This window comes from Melozone crissalis, unplaced genomic scaffold, assembly GCF_028551555.1.
Source record: "Melozone crissalis strain CALT ecotype California unplaced genomic scaffold, PUWL_Pcris_2 ptg000004l_1, whole genome shotgun sequence".
NCBI lineage: Eukaryota > Metazoa > Chordata > Aves > Passeriformes > Passerellidae > Melozone > Melozone crissalis.
In genome coordinates this window covers 6,951,213-6,974,277 of record NW_026535782.1, presented here as the reverse complement: position 1 = coordinate 6,974,277, position 23,065 = coordinate 6,951,213, and the positions used below count along the sequence as shown (strand labels likewise).

General features: G+C 36.4%; 1 protein-coding gene across 2 annotated transcripts in view; it reads left to right on the top strand.

Annotated features, from left to right (window-relative positions):
* The window catches only part of LRRK2 (leucine rich repeat kinase 2), a 61,447-nt gene that overhangs the window by 5,652 nt on the left and 32,730 nt on the right, over positions 1 to 23,065 (top strand). Inside the window, exons 4-20 of one of the 2 annotated variants that reach the window (XM_054273141.1) lie at positions 760 to 848; positions 1,245 to 1,379; positions 3,007 to 3,141; positions 6,549 to 6,680; positions 9,111 to 9,230; positions 10,359 to 10,483; positions 11,030 to 11,109; positions 11,859 to 11,965; positions 13,599 to 13,728; positions 14,286 to 14,410; positions 16,061 to 16,194; positions 17,729 to 17,873; positions 18,153 to 18,292; positions 19,643 to 19,771; positions 19,858 to 20,028; positions 21,264 to 21,519; positions 21,751 to 21,939. In XM_054273141.1, the coding sequence (XP_054129116.1) occupies positions 760 to 848; positions 1,245 to 1,379; positions 3,007 to 3,141; positions 6,549 to 6,680; positions 9,111 to 9,230; positions 10,359 to 10,483; positions 11,030 to 11,109; positions 11,859 to 11,965; positions 13,599 to 13,728; positions 14,286 to 14,410; positions 16,061 to 16,194; positions 17,729 to 17,873; positions 18,153 to 18,292; positions 19,643 to 19,771; positions 19,858 to 20,028; positions 21,264 to 21,519; positions 21,751 to 21,939 (2,342 nt within the window). Of the gene's footprint in view, positions 1 to 759; positions 849 to 1,244; positions 1,380 to 3,006; positions 3,142 to 6,548; positions 6,681 to 9,110; positions 9,231 to 10,358; positions 10,484 to 11,029; positions 11,110 to 11,858; positions 11,966 to 12,601; positions 12,675 to 13,598; positions 13,729 to 14,285; positions 14,411 to 16,060; positions 16,195 to 17,728; positions 17,874 to 18,152; positions 18,293 to 19,642; positions 19,772 to 19,857; positions 20,029 to 21,263; positions 21,520 to 21,750; positions 21,940 to 23,065 lie in introns of those variants that run through there. The other variant, XM_054273143.1, reaches the window with a different exon arrangement.

The window sequence follows — 23,065 nt, the reverse complement described above, 5'->3', positions numbered from 1 at the left end:
TATTTTTATTAGATATTATATATGCAAAGATTCACATTTGAATATTATTAAAATTGCTGAATCAATCTCTCTAAAATAAGGAAAAGTAAAAAAAATAAAGTTTCTTTAGTTTTTTGTGTGTAAGTCTATACATTTTAATTTAGTTTTTAATTACAGTTCCCCTCTGCCCCTGATTTTGATGTAGGCTTCATTTAGTGTGATATCAATGCTTTTAATTTACTTTTTAAGAGGTATTACAGATTTTTAGTCATTATTTTACAGATTGTAATTTGAGTAAAGTATGTTGAAAATATCTACTGATTGTTCTGTGCCCAGTTTGATACATGACCTGAATTTTGCAGTACTTGGCATTGTTTGGCTCTCTGTTTAACAAGTCAGAGCAGATTACAGAAGGTACACAGAGTGCAACTGGCAGTCTAGGAAATGTTTCTTTTTAGTGGTTTGTCCAGCATCATGTAAGTGCTGTAGGGCTGAAACATAGGATAGAATTCATCAAGATGCTGTTGAAGTTCTTCAGCTGGGAAACTGCTGCCTTGGTTGTTCAGTGTAACTGAGCTCTTGCTGCAGGCAGAGCAGTGCTGTGCTGTCATCAGTCTGTAGTGAATATTAGAGAGCACTCTAATAATCTGCACTCAGACTGGTGCTCTGCAGGGTAACCACTACTTCTGTTTTCAAAGTAAATGTTTGATAAAAATTTGTGTGTATCAATATTTCTTTAGCTATAACTCTTTTTCCTTTTTTTTTGTCTTTAATTTTTAGGCAGATTCTTAAAATGCTTACAGTCCACAAAGGAAATGTAAATCTTTCAGTTATAGGACTAAAAGCATTAAATCTACTCCTCATGTCAGGTATTGTGTGCTTTAACTTCCTATTCCATCTAAGCCTTTAAAACACAGAGCTGATTTGAAGTGTGTGATTGTCCATGGCAGACTGGACTTTTCTCTCTGTTTTACTCCATGAAGTCACTTGTCATTTGTACTTGTATACAAAATAATAAGAGTGCTGTTTTGAACCTTTTTTTAACCAGGTAGGTATGAACTGTCTATAGGTGGTAAAGTTTTAGAACATCAGTACTATTGTAAAATGCTGTCTTAAGAGAAATCTTTGTCATGGTTACACAAAACTGGATTTGAACTGTCAGAGTAAGCTTTAAGGACAATATTAAAGAATTTTGGATTTTATGGTGTTTCAATGAAAATATTGAGAAATAATTAGTGCAACATGTAATCTCTTCTGCTGTTCAGACATAATTGCTTTCCTGCTCTTGGAAGAAGAGGTGGATGTGTTTTCCTTGGTGTTTAATGCCATGCACACCTTCCCTAAAAATGAAGAGATCCAGCAGCATGGATGTAAAGCCTTACACAAACTTTTTGAGAAAGGTATTTTATCTTGTAGTTTATGATGTTAGAAAAATGTATAGATTGGGAGGGATGACAGATATTAATTTAAAGGCAATAAATGAATTTATGCATTCCAGATTGGTTTGTGAATTATGGCTGTTCTTAAATGAGCTAGCACAAAGCAGACTTTCCAAGAAATTTCACTAATTCTATAAATTAGAGCAATGAATATGACATCTTTTAAAAAATAAAAATGTCCCTTCATTTCTAAGTCCAAAATTAACTGAAAAGACGGGATTTAATGTTAGTCAGTAACTGGAATAAAGAATAGTGACATTTGATTTTAATTCTTAAAAACAGGATTGTGTATTTAAGACTGGTAAATTTTAGTAATGTGAACAGTTCTAAAATCAAACAAAATGATTGTACTTTAGAAAAATACTTTTTTCTGCTTTTTACCCTGGCAATGCTAAAAGGTGATCATGTGTCCATACAATAGTCCCATTTATTCTGAAAAATGAACTCACCATGTATTGAATTTTTGCAGAAACCTCAAGAATTGTGCATGTTACAGCCAGAAGTCCCCTTGTTGTAGTCCCCTTGCTTTGAATTGAGTTTCTTGATCCAAAATAAATATTGAGAAATGCTATCACTGCTGTACTCCTTTGCTTCAAAGATAATCTTCAGTTCTTCAGATTGGCTCTTTTTGGCACCATTCTCTCTTGCTTTTTTAAGTCTTTCTCCCACATGTATGCTTGGAATTATCTTCTCTGTTCCTTTTCCTCTTCCTGTCCCTAAATACTTCTGCCCTGCTATATTTTCTCTTCAGTCTCTATAACAATCTGAACTTCTTATGTTTTCTGTGCATGTTTTTTGTAAGTGCCAGGTTTTTACAGATCTGGCTGCATCTTGATGGCAGCACCAATGTGACAGGTTCCTAGGATGCTCCTGCCTTGTTTTCTCTACCTCTGAGGCACCTTGTCAGTTTTTGTTATGTGGATCTTTGCATAACCTTGTCTTTAACAAGATTCAGAAAACAATTCTGCTTGTGAAATTTAAGAGGTGCTCTTTCTCATCCTGGGTCAGTTCCCTTACCTGTGTCATTGCACAGCCACACAGTTATGTCAGTATGAATAACAGAGGCCAGGAAGGGAAAAACCTTAAGCCATTAAGGTAGGATTTTATTAAATGTGGTTTTATGGAAAAAAAAGTTCATTATAAAAAAAATTTAAAAGAAAAAGAAAAATTAAATCAATTCAGAGTATGCAAAATGGCATTCCCTAATTTTTTTCCCACTGTATGCTTAGCTTTTCCCTCACTTATAAACTGTCTTGGTTTGGACTGTCTGTGGAAACTTAGTTTGGACTAGCATTCTGTGAAAAAGGCTAAAAGACTTCTAAAATACAGATTCACAAGGTAGCATTTAAAAGTCAGAACTCAATTACATGAAGTGTAAGGTAGAAGAAGGTGTTTATAAAGTAGCTCAGTTTTTAGTTTAAAAAGCCATAATCATGGAAGATTATGTGTATGGACAGTACTTTACTTTCTGTGAAACATAGAGAATAAATACAAGGAAACTTGATAAAAACAGTTGTCTTTTCTCATGATGCACCAGGATAAGAATTATTTCCTCAAAACATACTGTATCTCTTGCCTTTCATTTTAGTTCCAGAAGAGCAGCTGACTGAATTTGTTGAAAGCAAAGATCATATGATCATACTGAAAGTTTTTAAAGAGTTTCCAGAGAAAGAAGAGGTGATCCTTCCTGCACTTTATTCATTACATTCCTTAGCTGGTCCACGTAAGTATTAGAAGTTATTTTTAATTCCTTTTCTCCCACACTATGCATCAGCTCTTGCTTTCTGTAAGTGTAAAAAGTAATTTTTGTGTGATTGCAGAAAATCATTGAGAACTGGTTGGGAGTTGCCAGACAAATCATCTTCCTGTTTTCTTTGGGAAGTACCCTTTTTTTTAAATGGGCTATTTATTATATTTAACCATTGAAGCATAAATCCTTCCTAACAGAAAGATACTTCCACTTGGACTAAGTGGTAGCAAAGATGTTTATCATGGTTGTAGAGACTTAAGTTTCAAGACCCTGTCCTGTCATCTTTTATTACTTGAAAAATAAGATACATTTATTGACTAAAAAAATCTTCTGTGAGTTTGGGTCACAGGTACAGAATATTCTTGGCAAAATCTAATTGTACAAATTCAATGGCCAGGCCTGGGGAAAAATATCTGAGTTCAGACACCTGCTGTGGTCATTCACTGGTGGCTGCAGTGGTGAGCACTGTGCATGTGGTGTCTTACAGTGTCCTCAGGTGTTGTGCAGTAAGACTGGAGGAAAATGTCTTTGTTAGCTCTTGTCTTCCAGTAGCAATCTATGGAAAATCAGGTCCTGACAAATGTGTGTGATGATTTGGGTCAATTTGTTGACAGCAATCTGATCTTGTTGACACAGAGGCAGGTTTTGTCAGCTTCCTGCTGACAAATTTGGGGAAGCACAGAGCAGGGTTCTGCTCTCTGTGTCTTTCATGAGGTGCATAATGTTGTACCTCCTGCAAGTGTGTTTGCTTACAAAACCTCGCTTGCACATCCTGTCTGGCTCTATAGGAACTGTGCTAGCCCCATCAATGCCCACTGAACAAGAACTAGACTGAAGTGTCCTGCATTTCATCAAACTCCAAGCTATCTAGTTCCTGTTTCTTAAAATTCTTGCTCTTCCAGTTAGTATTTAAAAAGCTTAGTATCCCTTGAGTCAGAAATAATTTTACCCTAGCCCAAAAGTTACTGCTGTTTTCTAAGGAGGAGGATGCCAGATTTTAAGTCCTTTTCAAAACAGTAAATAGTTATGCAAAGAGAAGGCATGAAAAAGACCTGCTTTAAAGCAGGCATTTAATATTCTCATTTCTAATATAAAAGATTGAAAACAGCCAGAGGAACAGAGACTACTTGCATGTGAGTGTGCAAAGCTGGTATTCATACTCTTGGTTGGTGACGTCCCTCAAGAACTCAACAAGATATATTTCTTTGAGACCACTATGGAGAAGATAACTCAGTGTTAGGTACACACTGTAACTTATCCAGTAGCAAATGTCTCCCCTTAACCTGAAGTTCAAGTCTCTATTCTGAATGAGTACCTCACTATGCCTTCTTTCATTAATACATACTTGCACTTGGGTTATAAGAAATTGTAGGATAAGGGTGTACAAGAACTCTTTAATCTCAGTAGTATTTGTGGCATGAGAAAAATGCTTTGCTGCTGACTGTCCTCCAGAGTGGAGTGGTGGATCACAGAATGTTACCCATCTGAATGGCAGGCACAGGGAGCCAGCCAGGCTTGGGCTCCTTTAGTAGGGAGGAACAGTCACCCCCAGAGGAAATTTACCTGACCCTAAACCAGCTGGGATGAGTCTCCATACAGAGTGCTCAGATCTCATCATCAATTGTTGAGAGAACCTGGATGACCAAGTTTTGGTGGTTAAGATTAAATGAGATCTGTTCCACCTTTTTCTCTACCTTGTTCTGGGACATGGTGACTTGCTGCAGATGTGCCATTGCTTGGATCTTGCAGATTTCGACATGCACTTCATTATGCCATCTCTGTAGTGATCAATTTTGGAATCATCTGACTATGTTACTATATTCATTAGTATCACCTTTGAAATCATAACTTGCTGTGGAATTATGCAATACTGTTTTGTGGAATGTGTGTTTTCAGTTGAGAATGACATGATAAATGGCTGTCCTATTAAAGCATTGTGAAAGGTTCCTTCCTTCACTATCAAATAGAGTGCTTCAGAAATGCTTCCCACTCAGAGCTTGCTTTTTCATCCAGTAGGTTGTCATGATTTAGTATTTAGAGATGTATTATTTTAAAGCTTTGCTGCTCTTTTAAAAAAAGTGATTATCTTTAATACTACAGTTGTGAATATTTCTCTTATGTTGTAATCAGGGAAGCCAAGCTGTTGAAAGAGCAATTAAGAAAATTTATAGACCTCAGCAGAGTAATGCAAACTCCCTTGGAGCTGGTGACAGGACTCCCTTTCATTCATTTGGGCCAGGATTTTGGCCAAGATTTCTTGGGTTCATATTCTGTCTCATACCCTGAATAGAAATACTACAAGGATGCTTTCATACACTGTGTTTTAACTACTATGATGCTGTTTTGCCTGAAATCACTATATGTAGGATCACTCTGTCCTCAGTTGGAATGGATACATTCTGTCTTTGTATAGGGTCACATGATTGTCCTATTGGTTTCTGTATCTGGCCTGAGTAATAAAACATGAACAGGGTGAGAGTGACCAAGCTCTGGCACAGTTTTCTTGGAGGGGCTGTGAAGTTTCAATCCTTGGAAATACTCAGAAGCCATCTGGACAAGCTGCTGTAGGCAGCCCTGCTTGAACACGTGGGTTGGACGCAGTGAACTTTTAGCTGTTCCTTCCGATGTCAATCTTCTGCAATTCTGTGAAATACAGGGTGTGCAATGGCTTTCAAAATATTGCAGGAATATTAGATGAAAATTTCAGTACCCTCAGGTACTGAACACCAGGTCTACGGTAGAACTAATTTGTATGAGAATAATAACTTCCTAACTTGCCCCCTAAAAAGAAGGAAAACTCAAAAATACATGATTAAATCAAATAAATGACTACAGAATAAATTTTATGGGAAAAAATTTTTTACTTTTTTTTCTTAATTTTATGTGCCTGGGAATATCGCTGAAATATTGTAAAATGTGTGCTTGTTCACAATCATGTTAGAAACACCATTTATAACATTGATATAGTATTTATAAAACAGCTTGTTCACATTAAAAAAAAAAAGCTACCTAATAGTAGTTTGGGGGGAGGTTTCTGTTACATGGCCTGATACAAAATGGGAAAAAACCAGAAATATTAATCTGAATTTTGATTGCACATTGAAAACCATTGGCTAGATAGGAAGAAAAATCCTAGCAGTCAATTACCATTCTCTAGGTGAGAAAGCATTGTTTTAATGAATAGTTTCCAAATGTTCATCATCATTTTATAACCATATCAAGAAATAAAGCCACCTTTCTTTCAAGATGCAAGGTAAAAATTGCAGTATAGTCACAGTTCCCTAAATAAATCTGTTTAGCTAAAGTCTGATTTAGAATCCAGTCAGCTTTTTTCCCCCTCTGTTTTAAGAAGCAGTTTTTGTTTCTGTTTCTTTCTTCAGCCAGCAATGTTGAAGTGCTCATGTCGGGAAATGTTCGCTGCTACAATGTTATAGTGGAAATGATGAAAAGTTTCCCCAGCAGTGAAGCAGTTCAGGAAGTGAGTTGCTGTTTGTTGCACAAGCTTACATTGGGTAAGTTCACAAAGTTGTTTATGTAAAGTCAGCTTACTCTGACTATGTAAGAGTTGGAGTTAACTGGGAGTGTTTACAGACAGCAACTGCTATTCCAGTAATCCTCAGGGTGGTGCATGGATCCTTGTGTCTAATGGTGACCCTGACCACAGTCAATGTGGTGTCCTTATGTGGTAAATGTAACAATGAGCAGCTGCCATAAAAGACTCGAGTTAGGGGGGAGCAATGAGACAAAAAAGGGTGAGAAGCACAATAGGAGAATGGGAAATCAGTAGGTCTGATTCTGTATAAAGTTACTATAGAAAAGAAGAAAATTACTTAGAGATTTCATGTTTTGTAGTGCCAGGGTGAATGTGTAAGAAACAACTGGTGCTACAGAATTAGTTGAAAAGTATTCTGTAAAACTCTAGCTTTCCTCCTTGCAGTGCATTTATCTTCAGAGACCTGTGCTGCATTCCTGACAGTGATGATGCCTGTCTTGGGGCCTCCCTGTGCTGCAGCAGTGAATGAATCACTGGGTTCTGGACTTGCCTTGACTTGAGCAAAAGTACTTCAGTTGTCTGTGCTAAAATGGGCTGGTGTCACATCAGGAGAAATTATGTCAGTGGCAAAAAGTTGTGCCTCTTAGCAGCTCTGTTCTCACACTTGTGACTAATAAATCCATTTGAGCACTTGCCAAGAACCACATAATAGGAAGTTCAAATGAAAATGAATATGTTTTTCCCCCTGTTGCATGCAAGCCCACTGTGAGCAGCTGCCTGAGCAGCCCTCACTCCATGGCTGGTTCTTCTTCATCAAGAGTTAGACTTCCCAATTTTTGCAGGTGCTGGTGTGAAGCTACTGCAGATGCTGGTACCAGTGCATGACTCCCCATAATAAAGTTGCTCCCATCCTTTCACCATCTGTTTCCACTTCTTCATGCAGATATGGTAGAAAATACAGATCAGACCTGAGTGCAACCTGGAGCAATTTCCCATTCCCCTTCAGAAAGCCAGATGAGATTTTTAAGGAAATGTGGTGGCTGCTGAGGTGGTAATTGCAGTGGTTTTTTTGGCAAGAGGTGATGCTGACCTTGAACAGTTTGCTGTGCAAGGCTAACTGAAGATACACAGGGAAACCAAGCACTTGTGGGAGCACAGCAGCTTGGTTGAGAGGCCTTGATCTTGCTGTGAGTGCAGCCAGCCTGGTTTCAATCAGATGTTTGCCATGAGTTTCTGCTGACCAACAAAAAAGGGGCAGAAAAGCAGTCACAAGATTTATTTCTTCTTTGAGCCCTTCATCTTAATAAAGAGCTGCTTTAGTAGAGTTATGGAAGAGATGTTCACAGCACCATGCAATTATGGGAACAGAAATAAAATTGTTAGGTGCTCCTGGAAATAGTCTGAAAGTTATTTCCCAGATTATTCTGATGGACACTGTCTTCCTAAACCCATGTTAACTGGCAGTGAAATGGTAAAGTTAGCATGTACTAGCTTCCAAAATCATCATGCATTCTTGCTAATCTGGTAATGGCTATCCTGGACTGTCTTTGATATTTTTACCTGGCTGATACCTGTTTGGCCAGCCCAAGTCCAACAGAACTACTCATCACATGGCCTAGGTTTATTAATTTCTTTAGGTAAGTAATGCATTTACACAAACATACCTTTTCCATTAAAGTATGTTAAGAAACAGGGATGCTGATATAACATGACCACACAACTGATCTTTTGCATTACTACTCTAATTCTCATTTTTGCTTGTCAAGATTTAAATGAAATTCAATATCAAAATAGAAGCCATAGCTATCAAACCATATTTGACAGAGTGTTGATCTATTATTTTCTATATAATACTTCCAAACAAGGAAGTTATTTGAATTTGCTTGCTTTTTGGAGAGTGCCTTATATTCAGCCTGTAATACAAAATGCTGTACAACTTAGAATAATTGTTATGCTTTAAATATATTTATTATCCAAAGGCTTTCCTCTGTTCCAGAAGGACTCTATTCTATATTTGTAATGCCAACCTTGATTTATTTAATGAGGAGGCAAAATCAGAGAGTTAACTAGGGTTAAATTACTTGTGTCAGAGGATAAATCAAATCATTGCAGGAATTCAGGGCCAGGACTGCATTTGCTTCCTGGCAGGAAGTCTGCGAATGATACACCAATTGTATTTTTCTTATTTTGATGACAGTGTGTGTTTCATTTTGAATTAAACCTCGCCGCTTGTAAAAAAAATTCAAAAAGGCCCAGAAAGAATGTAGGTCTCAATTTTTTTTATCCTTCACCTCTTCTTTCCACAAATAAATTTTGATGTCAAGCCCTGTAGTAAGAAAAACAGCATTTGTTACAAAGTTTATGCATTGTGTGCTGGGAAATTTATGTTAAATGCATGTAAAGCTCTAGATATGTTTTTGTATTAATTTGATATTTTATCTGGTTTCAGGAAATTTTTTCAATATCCTTGTATTACATAAAGTTCCAGAAGTCATTGTGAAAGCTGTTACAACATATCCTGAAAATGCAAAGTTACAAGCTGCAGCTCTCAGTTGTTTAGCTCTTCTAAGTGAGTAAATCTTTGTCTACTTGTTAATTTTTTTCACTCTAGTAATTTCCTGTAATAATTTCAAACTCCATTTCTTTAACACAAAAGCCTCAGGCAGGACAGCTTCAACAAAGCTGGATTTCCTACATGATTGCAGTTTGCTGTTTCACTATGATAAGTCTGTGTTCATATCATATGCCCAACATCTGCACCGTGTTCAGAGCTGGTAAGTTATGTTGACAGATCTGAACAGAGCAAACAGAGCAAACTGTTTATTCATAGGCAAATTTTGGATAATCCCTTCTTAACATACAGTGATAACAACACTGGTTAGACATTGTGTTTGCCAGGTATGACAGTACTTGTACTGTGGCAGTTGATAGCAATAAATCATTGCTTGTGCTTGAGTTCTGAAATTAATTAAAAGATGTAAACTTTTCCTTGAATACAGTTCAGACAGAAATTAGTTAGCTAGTGGGAAAAAGTTAAGAATCTGATTCTCTTTGTCCTTTAGTAATTGTTCCATATAAATGTCAGTAGAAATGCTGTTTAAGAGGCCCCAAAATAGCAAAGATTAGATATCAGTAGACATTCCATTATGCCTCAGATATTATGCCTCAGTGTTGGTATCTCTTTCTTTCCCTTAATTGCTGAAAATCACAGGTAGAATATTTCATTTTTCAAATTCTGTTGCACTTTCTCAGCTATTTCTCTCTTAGCAACTGCTATTTGCATTTGTTTTAAACAGCATTGCTTCAGAGTGTAGATGGCTCTGTAGTAAGTGGTTCCATGCAAATGATTCACTGTTACATTTTATGTCTGTGGTGTTCTGCACATAAATATGCAACAAAAAGAGGTACATGCAGAGGTCTTCTCAGAGCCAAAGCCTAGACTGATCTGTAACTCTGTGACATTTACTACACTACGCTTTAGTTTTTCACTCCCTTCATAACCTTGAAGACATTTTTCAAGTCTGCACGTCTGTCTCAAAGTTTATAGCAAAAGATTTCTCCCTTCCCAGAAAAGGCTTATCTTCCCACTGATTTACACACATTGCCAGTGTGAGTCCCTCCATGACTACAGAAAGGTTAAGACAGAGGTGTTTTGTTTTCACAGTAAGAATTTATTGTAAATATTTTATATTTCCAGCTGAAACAATATTCTTAAACCGGGACTTAGAGGAAAGAAAAGAAGAGGAGGAGGAAGAAAAGTTCTGCTGGTTGGAAGCGTGTTACAGAGCATTAGAACTGCACCGAAAAAATACAGATGTGCTGGTGAGAAATTATGGGTGATGGGAATATGGCAAAACTGTATTATGTATTAAAAAAAAATGTTTAGAAACATGCTTTTCTCATCTCTATCCTCAGGCAGAAAAAAGACTGTAATGTCTGGGTTAGATTTAGAGTAAGTCTTACCTTTCTTGCCTTTCTTTGTTCGTCTTAAGAGGTTTTACTTCTTCAGATCAAATGTAGGTAGTTAAGATGAAGCTTATACCTGAAACTTTGGCCATGCAAAGATTGTTGTTTACATACCTCTTTTGTATCAAACAGCCAAACACAGGCCCAGCAGCAGGAGAATTAATCTTGTCCTAAAATAGATGTCAAAATGAAAATCAAATAATGAGACTGTCACACGTTTGTAACTCAGGCCTATCTGAGCTATAAAGAATATTACAGTGTACATTTTGTTCTATTTCTACATAAAGTGCCTTGTACCTCTTTTGTGAACTGAAAAGCAGTCAAACTATTAAAGTTTTTTCATATGTTGTTAATCTTCCAGAGGTATATTTTCTTAATCTTTTTGTTTTGGTTTATATTTAGGAGGCTGCGTGCTGGGCTTTGAAAAATCTGTTTCTGTATCAACGCAACCTTCATGAGAAGATTGGAGATGGAGATAATCAGTCAGTGTTGTCTTAAACTGGATTTTTTGGAAATGAAGAAAAAATGAGTGCCTGTTGTTAAGCCATTTGATGTTTCACTTTTCAATTATGTTTAATTTTATAGTAGATGAAATGCATGATGATCAACCACACCTGGGAAAGTTTCTTCCAAAGTGTGCTAACCTTGACTCAGGAAAATCTGCTAGTGTTTTCCTAAAGGGTCAGAACACAACCTATTAGAGCTAATTTTTACAGTTCATGAAGAATTTTGTCTTCATTTGCAATAGGGATAAAGAATGTAAGAATTGGGAAAACAGACAAGATTAAGATAGCATGTAAGGGGCAGAGAAAAGCAGTGCTCATTTTCCCACAAAACAGATGAAAAAGCATTATAGAGGGAATGCTGCCTCATTAGGGAAAATCTACTGGGCATGGATAAGACACAAATTTCCATTTTACTTAAACTGTTTCTCAGAGTTCCTTAAAATTTTGGTCACTCAATTTTTGTAAGCCTGTTCATACCCCCTCTGGACCTCAGGTCCCTTGGAAATCATGGTTCCAAGGAATTCAGCGACACTCAGACTAGACAAAATTGTATAGGTTAGAAAGGGTTTTCTGTCTGCTGTTGCTCTGGAAACATATTGGAGACCAAGAGCAATCACCTGAAATTTTCATTGTGTTATGTAATACCTCTTTAAGAAACTGAACTGCAGTTCTGAAGTAACTGCTGTAATACAGTTAATGTGCAGTGATTTGTTTCTCTCTGAAAGGTTCCCAATAGACAGAGCAGTGATGCTGTCCATGCTGATGCACTCCTCTTCAAAAGAAGTGTTTCAGGCAGCTGCTAGCACCTTGGCAATTTTGTCACAACAAAATGGTAAGGGACTTTAATCATCTTTTCTTTCTTGTTCAGCAGAAAGTTTTTGCAAAAATATTAAAGAGAATTTAGTGTACTGTTGAGTGAATTCAGTACTCCCTGTGATTAGAATATTACGTTGTTGTGATAAGTAGGAAGTTTGTTCCTTGCTTTGAAAAAGTTACTGTTGGCTAGTATCAAAAAATATGAGGAAATGAAAAGCTCTCTGCACATTATGTGTTGCAATTGCTACTTTTTGGAGCAGGAGACATGAAAAAAACTGTGCTCTCTTTGTATGCTTGTTTAAATACTTATCACATGTTTGAATTTCGTCAAGAGCAACATTGGTTGAAAAATCACGTGAATGAGGACCACAGCCCAACAAGTATCACCTTCTTGCTTAACACAGTCCTTTTGACTTCAGTGGATCAAATTGTGTAGAAAGTTAAGCATGTGCATGACAGTTTTCAAGATTGATTTACTCCTGATTGTGTCCCTAACATGGTTTCCTAACTTTTTTCAATTTGCAGACCCCCTCAAAATTTTTCAGTGGAGATGTGGACCCCTGAGTAGAGTATTTAAGCCTACTGACAGTTGGCCTGCTTTTATTAGATAACTTTCACAGAATCCTTTGAAATGGTCATGGACCTCAAGTGGTTTGCAGACTGCACATTGAAAACCACTGGCTAGATAGGAAGAAAAATCCTAGCAGTTAATTACCATTCTCTAGGTGAGAAAGCATTGTTTTATCACCAATTTATTGAGCCATCCAAGTACATAAAACCTAACACAGAAAAGGTTTTATAATTATTTATGAGATCAGTATCTTACCTATACTGAGAAATGGATCTCATAAATGTATGCAAACTATTGTCATATATCAGGTACTTTCATAACATGTTACTGACAAGTGGGCCTCTGGTTCCTTCTGGAAGTCTAAAGCAAGTTTTTCTTCTTCTTTTTTTTTAATTTTTTTTTTTTTTCCCCTGAATGGATGTGCTTACAGCATAAATGATAGACATAAAGAAGCTTAGTAAAACCTTCTGGCATAATGCAGTATTGTTTGAACTAACCATCTGAAATGGATGTACTGAACTGGTAATAACAAGATTTGGTGGTAGTTACTATGATAATTTTAATAATGTTGTAATTTTTATCAATTGCAGTTATAGCTACAATGTGTGCTTGGATATTTGAATTTGCAAGAAGTGAATTAACAAAGTAAAGAGAATTAATAAATATAAGTTCATTTTTAAAGTTTCATTTTGGAAGTTAGAAGGTTTTTTTTAAGTTTTAAGCTCTAGCTTTCCTACATGATCACAGAATTCAAATACAAGGAAAAAGTTTAAGAATAAACTTTTCTGGAAATATGAGTGAGGCTATACATTCTTCTTCCTATATGTTAACTTTACCTAAGTAAAAATAGCAGATGTATAGAAACTTAGGAGACAGTCAGAAATTATAAGGTGTTTTATTAAGCTATGCAAACATAAGTCAGCTTCAGCTCAAATTGTTTCCCATTTTAATTTATACTACAATGTCTGTTTGAAGAGGCGAAAACATTGGGGAAAAAAAAGGAGGAAAACCAGTTGTGCTTGAGAATTACACAGAAAGAAAGATTTACTTATAAGATGCTTGATATTTTGTGTTTTAGTAAACATTAGGAAGACACTACTGGCAAAAGGCATACATATGAATGTTTTGGATATAATGAGGAAACATCCACATTCTCCTGAAATGGTTGAAAGTGCCTGCAGGATTCTGAATCATGTTTTCGAAGGAAGGTAATAAAATTAGAAATGCATGTCCATTTTCATGGTGAAGAGTTTTGAGGTTCTGTGCCAAGAGTATTACATTTTGGTTGTTGACTGGTAGTGAAATTGACCACAGACTGACCAAATTCCCTGTTTAAGACATGGAATTTGGTAAGCCCTGTAGTCAAATGCCCAAGTGGGGTGTGTGTAGGGAGCTGCATGTTCTTCCCTTCATTGTTCTTGAGCAGTGAGATTCAAATAGACAATCACTGAGTGGTCTCCCCTTCTGTTAGCCATGTTGAATTGCATTGAGAGATAAGAAATTTGCCACAAAATTACCTCTGATTATTAAAATAGCATTTTGTTAATATTAATTTCTTGTTAGCTAGGATGCTATTATTTACATGGACTGAATTAATGGAATGGCTTGAAAATAGTTTGCTATGATGAAAAAAATTACTACAGTTTAATTTATGTTTCAGATTTACAGTGTTCCAAAGGGTTATCACACAGTGTTAATTAAGGACAAATACATGTAAAATTTGGAAATGTATTATTTTTATTTATTTTATGAATGATATTTTCAGTTTCCCTCATCTGGATGTAATGACAGTAGCAGTATCAGAAGTTGTAAAAGCCATGAGGAGACATGAAAAATCACTCTCTGTACAACTGGAAGCACTTCGAGTCCTTTTACACTTCATGATGCCCAGTAAGTCCTCCAAAGGCATACACCAAATCAGAGAATAGAATCAGATAGCTGGGTTTTAGTCTTTCTTATCTAATGAGACAGCCTTTAATGGGACTTCAAAAATTATTGCAGTTCTGTACATAGCAGAGAACAGCTGTAAATCTTTAGGAACATACTAGATGGGAGGAAGTATTCGAGGTATTGAAGGTAACAGACCAAACTGATCACTGCTGATTTCCCCTTGATTTCATCAGTGAAGAGTTAGCTCCATTCCTTCTAAGGAACTCAGGGAGTGAGTGTGGAGCTATCAGTGTCATTGTGGTTTGCATCATCAATGCCGTTTAAGTGAGAGCAAGTCCTGATAGTGACATGAACATTGTTGTGCCACAAAATGCAATTGTTTTGAAAGTGTCTCTTGGAAGGAACATAAAGACTGGACAGTGATCTATATATTTAAAGATGTAAAATATACAGTTATATACTACTTTCTATCAAAAAGGAGAAACCAAACTGACTAGTTTAGTTATAAATTCCTTTCTGAAAAAACCCTCTTTATCAGCAATCCAGAGGGTGGAAAAATGATCTTTATTAATTTTATGGCTTTGGTAGAATTTTGGAAAAGTTTTAACTCTTTTTGTCAATGTACTGCTATAAATCTTGCTTTTTTCCTGTGATATTGAGTGTAGGAATACAGACATGGATACTGATTTTTTTTTCAGAATAACTTTTTGTAGGTATCTCTCAGCAGTTTGAGCCGAACATTTACAAAACTAATAACTCTGAAAGTAGTGACGTGATCAATATGCAGACTGATTGCAGGTTTTCAGTTTACTTCTATTATTTGAGTTCCAATCCTAATACTTTCCTCTTTTTTCAATGAAGAGCAAGATTTAGATTTGATATGTGTGTTCTAACATGGAGGCAAGGCACTTTGCTTGCCATTATCGTGGAAGTGAGGCCCTTCTAAAGTGTAATCAAGCACAGAGAGCACCAACTGGATGTTGGAACTTGCAGGTTAATTAGAGAATAAAAAAGTAATTCATGGGAAAAATAATAATCACAGTAAATATGTATGCTGAAGTGACTTTGAAAGGATCTCTGGGTACTTTCTGTAGTGTCACTTGACTGCAAGTGCCAAATGCTACAGTGGTTAATTTGAAAGACTGGTTTTCTCTGGGTTTTTTTGTTTATGCTCACATACCACTTAATGTCATCTGTGTGTAAAACTTGTCCTATGGTGTGCTGCCAAGTGAGCAAGAGCAAATAGTTTATAGCTTCTCTATGGTGTCTCCTTACCAGAAGGAAGAGGCATTCTGAAGTAGGTATCAGGGAACTCCATAGCTCAAAAAAAGTAATAGATTGCAGTGAACCTTAGAGCAGATTCTTTGGCATGGTTTTGTATTTTCCTCGTAAGCAGTGAGCAAATATGTGGTGAAATTTTCCTTTCAAGCACAATGTACTCATATTACAATGCAAATCTGGAGGGATTCCAGTCTCTGCAATACAGTGTTCTGGAAGTACCATGAGATCTGGAATATGCTCTCTGAGTCACCCCAGTGTTCATTTGAGTCACCTCAGCGTTCATTTGATTGTTAGATTCTGTTATTGGGTTGATGATGGGGAGAATATGAATTCTGCTGTTCTGAGGAAGATTGTTTTCTGTTGTTGCAGGTACAAAGAATGAACACCAGAATGGTTCTTCCAGAGATGTGGGAGATGCTGCTTTTGCACTTACAGGAAAAGTCATTAAAAGCCAGTGTCTGTTGGAGGGAACTCACTCATTGGTGCTTAATGCTTTAAACAGGGTATAGTTAAAGCTTTATTCTAATGGATTTTGTCATTATTTTACACTTGAAGCAGTGAATCATTTGTACATTTCAGTTCTGCATTGATTTTCCTACTGATTTAATAGAATTAATGTTAACTCCCAAGTTTCATGAATCTTGTAGACTTTCTTCTTACTTTCTTTTCTGGAGTGTATTAGATGATTCTTTATACAGTAATTCCAAAGGATATTTATTAAAAAAAAAAAAAAGGTAGGGTTTTTTTCAAGGATGCAGTTTATTTGGTATTCTATTTTCTTAAAACAGACTAGTGTATATATGAGAAGTGTCCTCATGCCTACACCTGAGCTACACATATAACTGAGTGGACAGCTGAGTTGTCTGCATTCTTTTCACTGTTCAACTTTTTCCAACCCCTGTAAAATAGAATGATCACAGTGCCTTGAAGGAGAAGCTGAAAAATGAAAGGCTGAAGCAGACTCAGTCTATGCCAAGGAAACACTGGGAACTTTGGGAACTGGGAACTTTGCACAGCAAATTAACCTCAGATCCTAGTGATTGGAAATGTTTAACTTCATGGCCTTCAGAAGAATCCAATCTCTACAAGATTTTCAAGGTTCACATGATCACAATCAAAATGTAGCAATTCCTAGTTTTTTAGAAGCCCCTCTCAGGAATTTTAAGCTTGCCAAATAGATTTGGTCAAGGAAATTTATGTCTCTTACTATAGAAGTCAGAGCAAGTAATGTATCAGTGAAATAGTTCTAGAGTGTCTAAAGGACATCTTGACCTGAAGGTATCAGATAGAGAAGTTAACAAAGGAGGTAAAACAATTTTTGCTCCAGAAGGTCTTCAGTATTTTGTTATCATCCTGATTGCATTTTCCAATGCATCTGGTTTGTGGTTTGGGGTATTACAATATCAGGCAGAAGGGCTAGAAATTGACACATTTAATTAAAAACTAGAGACAGAATAAGGAGGAAGAGATGGACATGACTCCATTGAAGTAATTTTGCAGATTTGTGATGGCTGTCACACTCTCTGTGACACAGATCTAGGCCCTCATCTAGGTTTCCTCCATCTAAAGGTGGGGGATGGTAATAGATATGTTGCTTCATATCTTTTTCTTTTAATATTTTTCAGTTGCCAGCATGGTTATCGCTTTTTCCAGTTATCAAAAAAAAACCAAAAAACAAACCCTGTATTATTTCCTTTTTAACCACAAAGGAAGTAGATTTTCTCTCTCTGCTTGACCTAGAAAAATGGTGTAAACTTATCAATGAGAATTTGAGGGGGAAAAATCCAATTTTTCATCAGAAAAGTAGCTAGGGAATATTTTCAGAATCATCTGGGCAAGGTGTGAGCAGCTGAAACTGATGTTTGATAAGAGAATCTTTTTGGAATTGTTGATTGTTGTTATTTATTGTCACATCAGCTGTAACTTCAGTTCAGCATTGACTTGTTATTACAGAGCAGCTTTAAGAACAAGCAACTCCTCTATTGCCACTGTAAGCAGAACAATCTTGATCTGATTTTATCTTCTTTTCTCCATTAGTTTATTGGAAATCCTAGCATTCAGAAGTGTGGATTGAAACTGCTTGGTTCTGTAGCTGAGTGCACAGGTGCACTGGAAATTTTAACCCAGCAAGGAGCTACTGACACTGTGCTTCACACCCTACAGATGTATCCAGATGAACAAGGTAGGGAAGGTGTTTTGTCAGCAGAATGAGAATGGCATGGTAGGAGGTTTGTACCAGATCTGCTGCTCTCTTTAGTGCTGGATGTGATTTTGGTTGCATGGCAAGAGGAGGCTGCAGTGTTGCACAATCCTCAGATTCACTCATACTGCAGTTATGCCTGGTCCTATAATAACTTGTGCAAGTACTTTCTGGAATGTTACTGAAAGACTACAATCATGGGCTTATTCCATCAGAATGTCTGAATTATCAGTGTCTGAATAATATTTCTTTTTCTTCTAGACATACAGTGTTTGGGTTTGAGTCTTCTGCGCTCTTTGATCACACGGAGGAGTTTGTGCATTGCCACCATGCACGTCCTGTCAGCAGTTCTGGTTTCTACCCTGCGACGATTTAAAGAGGTCACTGAAATCCAGATGCATGTATGTGTCATTTCTGTCTATGAAGATGAAATCAAAACTCAAAACCATAGAAAATTATTTTAATATAGTTATATCTAAGTATAATTCCTTATTTTACTTACTTGATTTTGATTTTATTGAAATTACTAGATTAGTATAAACCTTTGTAATTAAACTGAGACATTGATTGTAGAGGTGGTTTTCTTGCAGGCATATATTCAATCCAGAATGTGTAAGCATAAGTTAAATGTTTATCTAAAACTTCTGAGATCTGCAAGCTAGAACAAATTTCTCAGTCATGATCCATCACTCTGTCAATCTGTAACCATTTCATGAAACAACCATCATTAGAGTTCTGATTGCCCTTCTTTGAGAAGTCGTAGAAGATAACTTAGTTCCAAGCCTTGTTACCAGGAATAAACTTAGTGTAGGAATGCTGTATTTAAGAAAATATATTACTGGAATACTGTCAGACTTTGGAGCCACATCTGTATATGGAAGGAGAGTTCTTTGTCTGTAAACACACATTTAATCCTTGTGTAAAATTTTGTTTCCTCTGCTTCAGAAGTTTTCCCTGTTTGTTACCAGTTTCACTTTTCTAGTGGGATAGAATGTGCATGTGACATCAGCTTTCTGTGAGAGTTTCTATATTTCTCTTTCATATGAATATGAAAATATTGCAAATACAGCCTCCCTTCTTTGCTGCTGTTTTTTGCCCGGCCTTTCCAGCATTTAGCTTAGCAACCAAAATAGAGAGAAATAAAAACAGTATGCTGGAATCAGGAAGTTACTTTAAACTATTTCGTTTCAATTGGGTTTGGACAGAGTCCATAATTTACCGAGTTCATCCTTCTGGGTGAACTTTACTTGCAGAATCATGGGATAATTTTGTATTTCTTCTTAGTTATTAGATGCACCTGTTAATTTTTTCATTTAGTCGAATAGTTCTTTTAAAATTCAGGGATTACAGAGCAGCACACTGGAACAGAGGATGTATCTTCATTCCATATCGTTAGAAGGAGATTGTTTCCTCTTTACATTTTCAGGAAATCACAAGTACATTTGTCACTGCCAGGCAGGATGTTGCCAGATATAATGTTGCATATTTGACTTTTCAAAGTGTCAGTTAATATCTGTTTAAGTGGATCAGCTAAATAAGCATGAAACTACAGCTATATAAACAGAGACACCTGCTATTTTTGCCTTCTCTCCCAGACTTTTCCTATTTGTTAACTATTCCATGTTTAGAGATAAGACAAAAAAAATTAAAGCACAAATTTTTTGGTTGAAATTTCATTTTGTTGCATGACCTGTTTTAAAGTAACACTTTTTAACACTGTACTTCTTTCAATGTTCTCATTGTGTTCTTAGGGATTTCATGCAATCTTGGCAATTCTTGGTTTGTCACCTTGTTTTGCAAAGCTGCTGGTAAATGAATCATTTGACACAGTCATTTTCTATCAGATGTCTATGTGTTTCACTGACCAGCGAGATCAACAGGTATCTTTTTTCTCTGACAGTTGCACAGCTGAAAAATGTTGGTGCTTTTTTGTCCTAACTTTTATTTTTTTTGTCTTTCCATTCAGTTTCAAAGCCTGTGTTGTAGATGTTTTGCTAAAATAGCTGAAAATGATGAGTTAAAAAATACAATGCTAGAAAAAGCATGTATGGAGTACAATAGTATTATGGCTGAATGTTTACTTTTACTGGGAGCTGATGTTAATAAGAAGACAAAGACAAACTCTTTGATCTATCAGGTAATACATGGAAATATATATACAATTTTATTGCTTACAAGTTCGTGCTTTTGGGTTCCTTTCTGTTGTTGTGTAAATATTTATTTGGCCGAGCACAGAGAACAGAGATGCTGCTCCCACATGCTCACCAGTGCTTCTTGCTAACTGTGACCACCTTTAAATTTAATTATTTTAAGTGATTTGCATAAGCACTTCTTTATTTTGGTTTAGTGTCAAAGTTTTAAATAGTCTGAGAGAACCCCACCTATACTGCCTGGACGGAATTAGGAAGTAGAACTTTGTGGGTGACGAAGCACAGCTGGGTTTGGAACTGCCATCCATTCATAGAGTGTGAGGTAGGCAAATCAGTGTAGGAAACCACAGTGCACTTATTGAAGTAACTGAAAGTATTTCTAGAAAATGTTTTTAATATTCACCATCAACACTGGTCTGCGTAGCTGTGCAGACTTGGAGATTGGGAGGAGCTGACTGAACCATAGAAACATAAAGGTTGGAAAAGACCTCCATGATAGTGAAGTCCAAATTTTGGCTGAAACCACCTTGTCCACTAAGCCAGAGCACTAAATGCCACATCCAGTTGTTTCTTGGACACTTCCAGGGATGGAGACTCCACCACTTAGGGTGTCAATGCTTAACCACCCTGCCAGTGAAGATATTCTTCCTGATGTCCAGCCTGAGCAGCCCTGGAGCAGCTTGAGGCCATGTCCTCTTGTCCTGTCACTGGCTGCCCAGGGGAAGTGGCTGATCTCTACCTGGCTGCACCCTCCTTTCAGGTAGTTAAAGCCAGCAGAGCTGACCTCAGAATCATTAGACAAGGCTTGATGAAACTGACTATTGTTGCCTGTTGATTAAATATCCAGATGATAACCCCTTAGTGTCTATTTTCCACTAAACAGATAAATAAGTGAAGTTGCAATAGGCCACATGCAACAAACAAACTAGATAAATTATCATTCATTTCTGCCTGAAAATTGTGTGCACTCATGACAAGAATTACAATTGCAGATCTAAAGCATTTGATACATTTGGGCAAAGCCTTCATGAAAGTTAGAGTTGGTACTCAGGCATCTTAGGAAGACATATGCTCAAAGGAGTAAGGAATTGCATAATTGAGAAAGATACACAATCCTTAAAATAAAGTCACTCTGAATTTGAGACAAACATCTTAATGCAGTCTGAGCTGTTACTTGAATGCTTCACATTCTTGGTTTGTTTTATTTGCTTTTCTCTATTAGGTTTGTGAGAAAGGAAGTAATCCTAAATTGGTGGAATTGTTGTTGGCCAGTGGTGCTCGAGAGCAGGACGTTCGGAGTGCTTTGGCCATCAGTATAAAGAGAGGAGACAGCCAGATCATCAGCTTGCTCTTAAAGAAGCTTAGCCTTGATGTCACCAACAGCAGTATTTGTCTTGGAGGATTTGGTTTTGGCAGATTAGAGCCTTCCTGGCTCATTCCTTTGTTCCCAGATAAACTTACTCAAACAAGAAAACAGAGTGAGTATATGTAGAAATTGCTGTAAATATAGAAAATGTGTCAATATCTTCTGATGATACTATGAATGTGTTTTGGCTGAAGATTTTCAGTTGAGAATCTCTTCATAGCATTCAGCTTGCAATGGAAAGTTTGGCAAAACTTGAAAGCAAATCAAGTTATTTCTGTTATTTTTTGAAGCTACTTGGATTTCTTGGAGATTATTTTATATTTTCCATTTCTTGTACATATAGATGCAGGTTCTGCACTGGCAAGGATGGTGCTCAAATTCCAGATGAAGAATATTTCAGAGGATAGATCAAGAGCCTCCTCTGATCCAAACTTGTCTGAAGATGGAGTGGACAGAAACTATGACTGGAATTTCATACCTGACCCGTTAGTGGACAGTATTTTTCCTTTGTGTGATGATATTGATAGTGAAGGTAATTGTTTTTATTTTCTTTTTTGCTTTTTATAATCCAAATCTAATGTACTAGGGCTAGACTATAGCCATAAATCAGTTATTTAGTTGTATTTGAGATTTAACATCTCCCATGAAGAAAAAAACTTCTATCTAAAATTTTGTTTGAGGTAGCATTGGAAAATAGTTTGTGGTGAGTATGTGCTTCATGTACAAAACTAAGACCTTGAAGAATTTTACAGTTATACATTTAGAATTAGTTTGTCATGCATTCAGTTTCTTGTAGAGAGAAAGAGTAAGATTCTTGCAACTGAATTTAGATTTTGACTTTTTCTGTCTTTTTCTGAGCTGCCTTTATAGTCTATGACAAAAAGCAAGAGCTTCAAGAGCCCAGTTTGTCTCATCATGAAGTCAGTCATGTATTGTGATCTAGAAACTCCTCTGTTCCCTAGGTATTCTGCAAATGAAGTTCATACAACCCGATCTGATATAGAGGTGTATGTTATTAACAAATAAAGTAGGTGAAACAAGCTCTATCCCAAAGATAACTAATTGATCTGAAAGTGTAAATGACAGGTTTATGTTCAGCCCAACACCATTCTTTGTAACCAGGACATTTGAATGCCTTTAACTTACAGAAATGTAGCATTTGTGTCTATAATACCAGCAACTTAATGATGAAAGTAGCCTTAATTTTTAATGTATCTTTTTTGTTGTTCAAATGTTGCTCTTGTTTTAAACCAACTGGTTGCTTAAAATCAACACAGGTGAAGAATTTGAATTTTGGAATCAGAGAATCCTAAGGAACTTTTTTTTTATTCTGCTTTGTTGTTTTCCTTGTATCATTCAGCACCACTTTTAATTTCTGTAGGTCTATTTGTTGCTCCATGTAGAGAAGTTGTTATCATTAAAAAATTCAGAAGTGATTTTGGGAGTTTTAAAAGTAGCTTTGAGAAGAGGAACAATCAAATATCTCCAGATAATGACACCAAATGTCTCCTGATTCACCAAATACGGAGTGGCATTTGATGTTTCATTCTCAATAAATGTGGGAGTGCAAATTTATCTATTGAAATACAACTCTTTTCAATTTAAAAAGTTATTTACACTGAAGTAGCAGAAACATGTGCTATGAAACATGCATAATA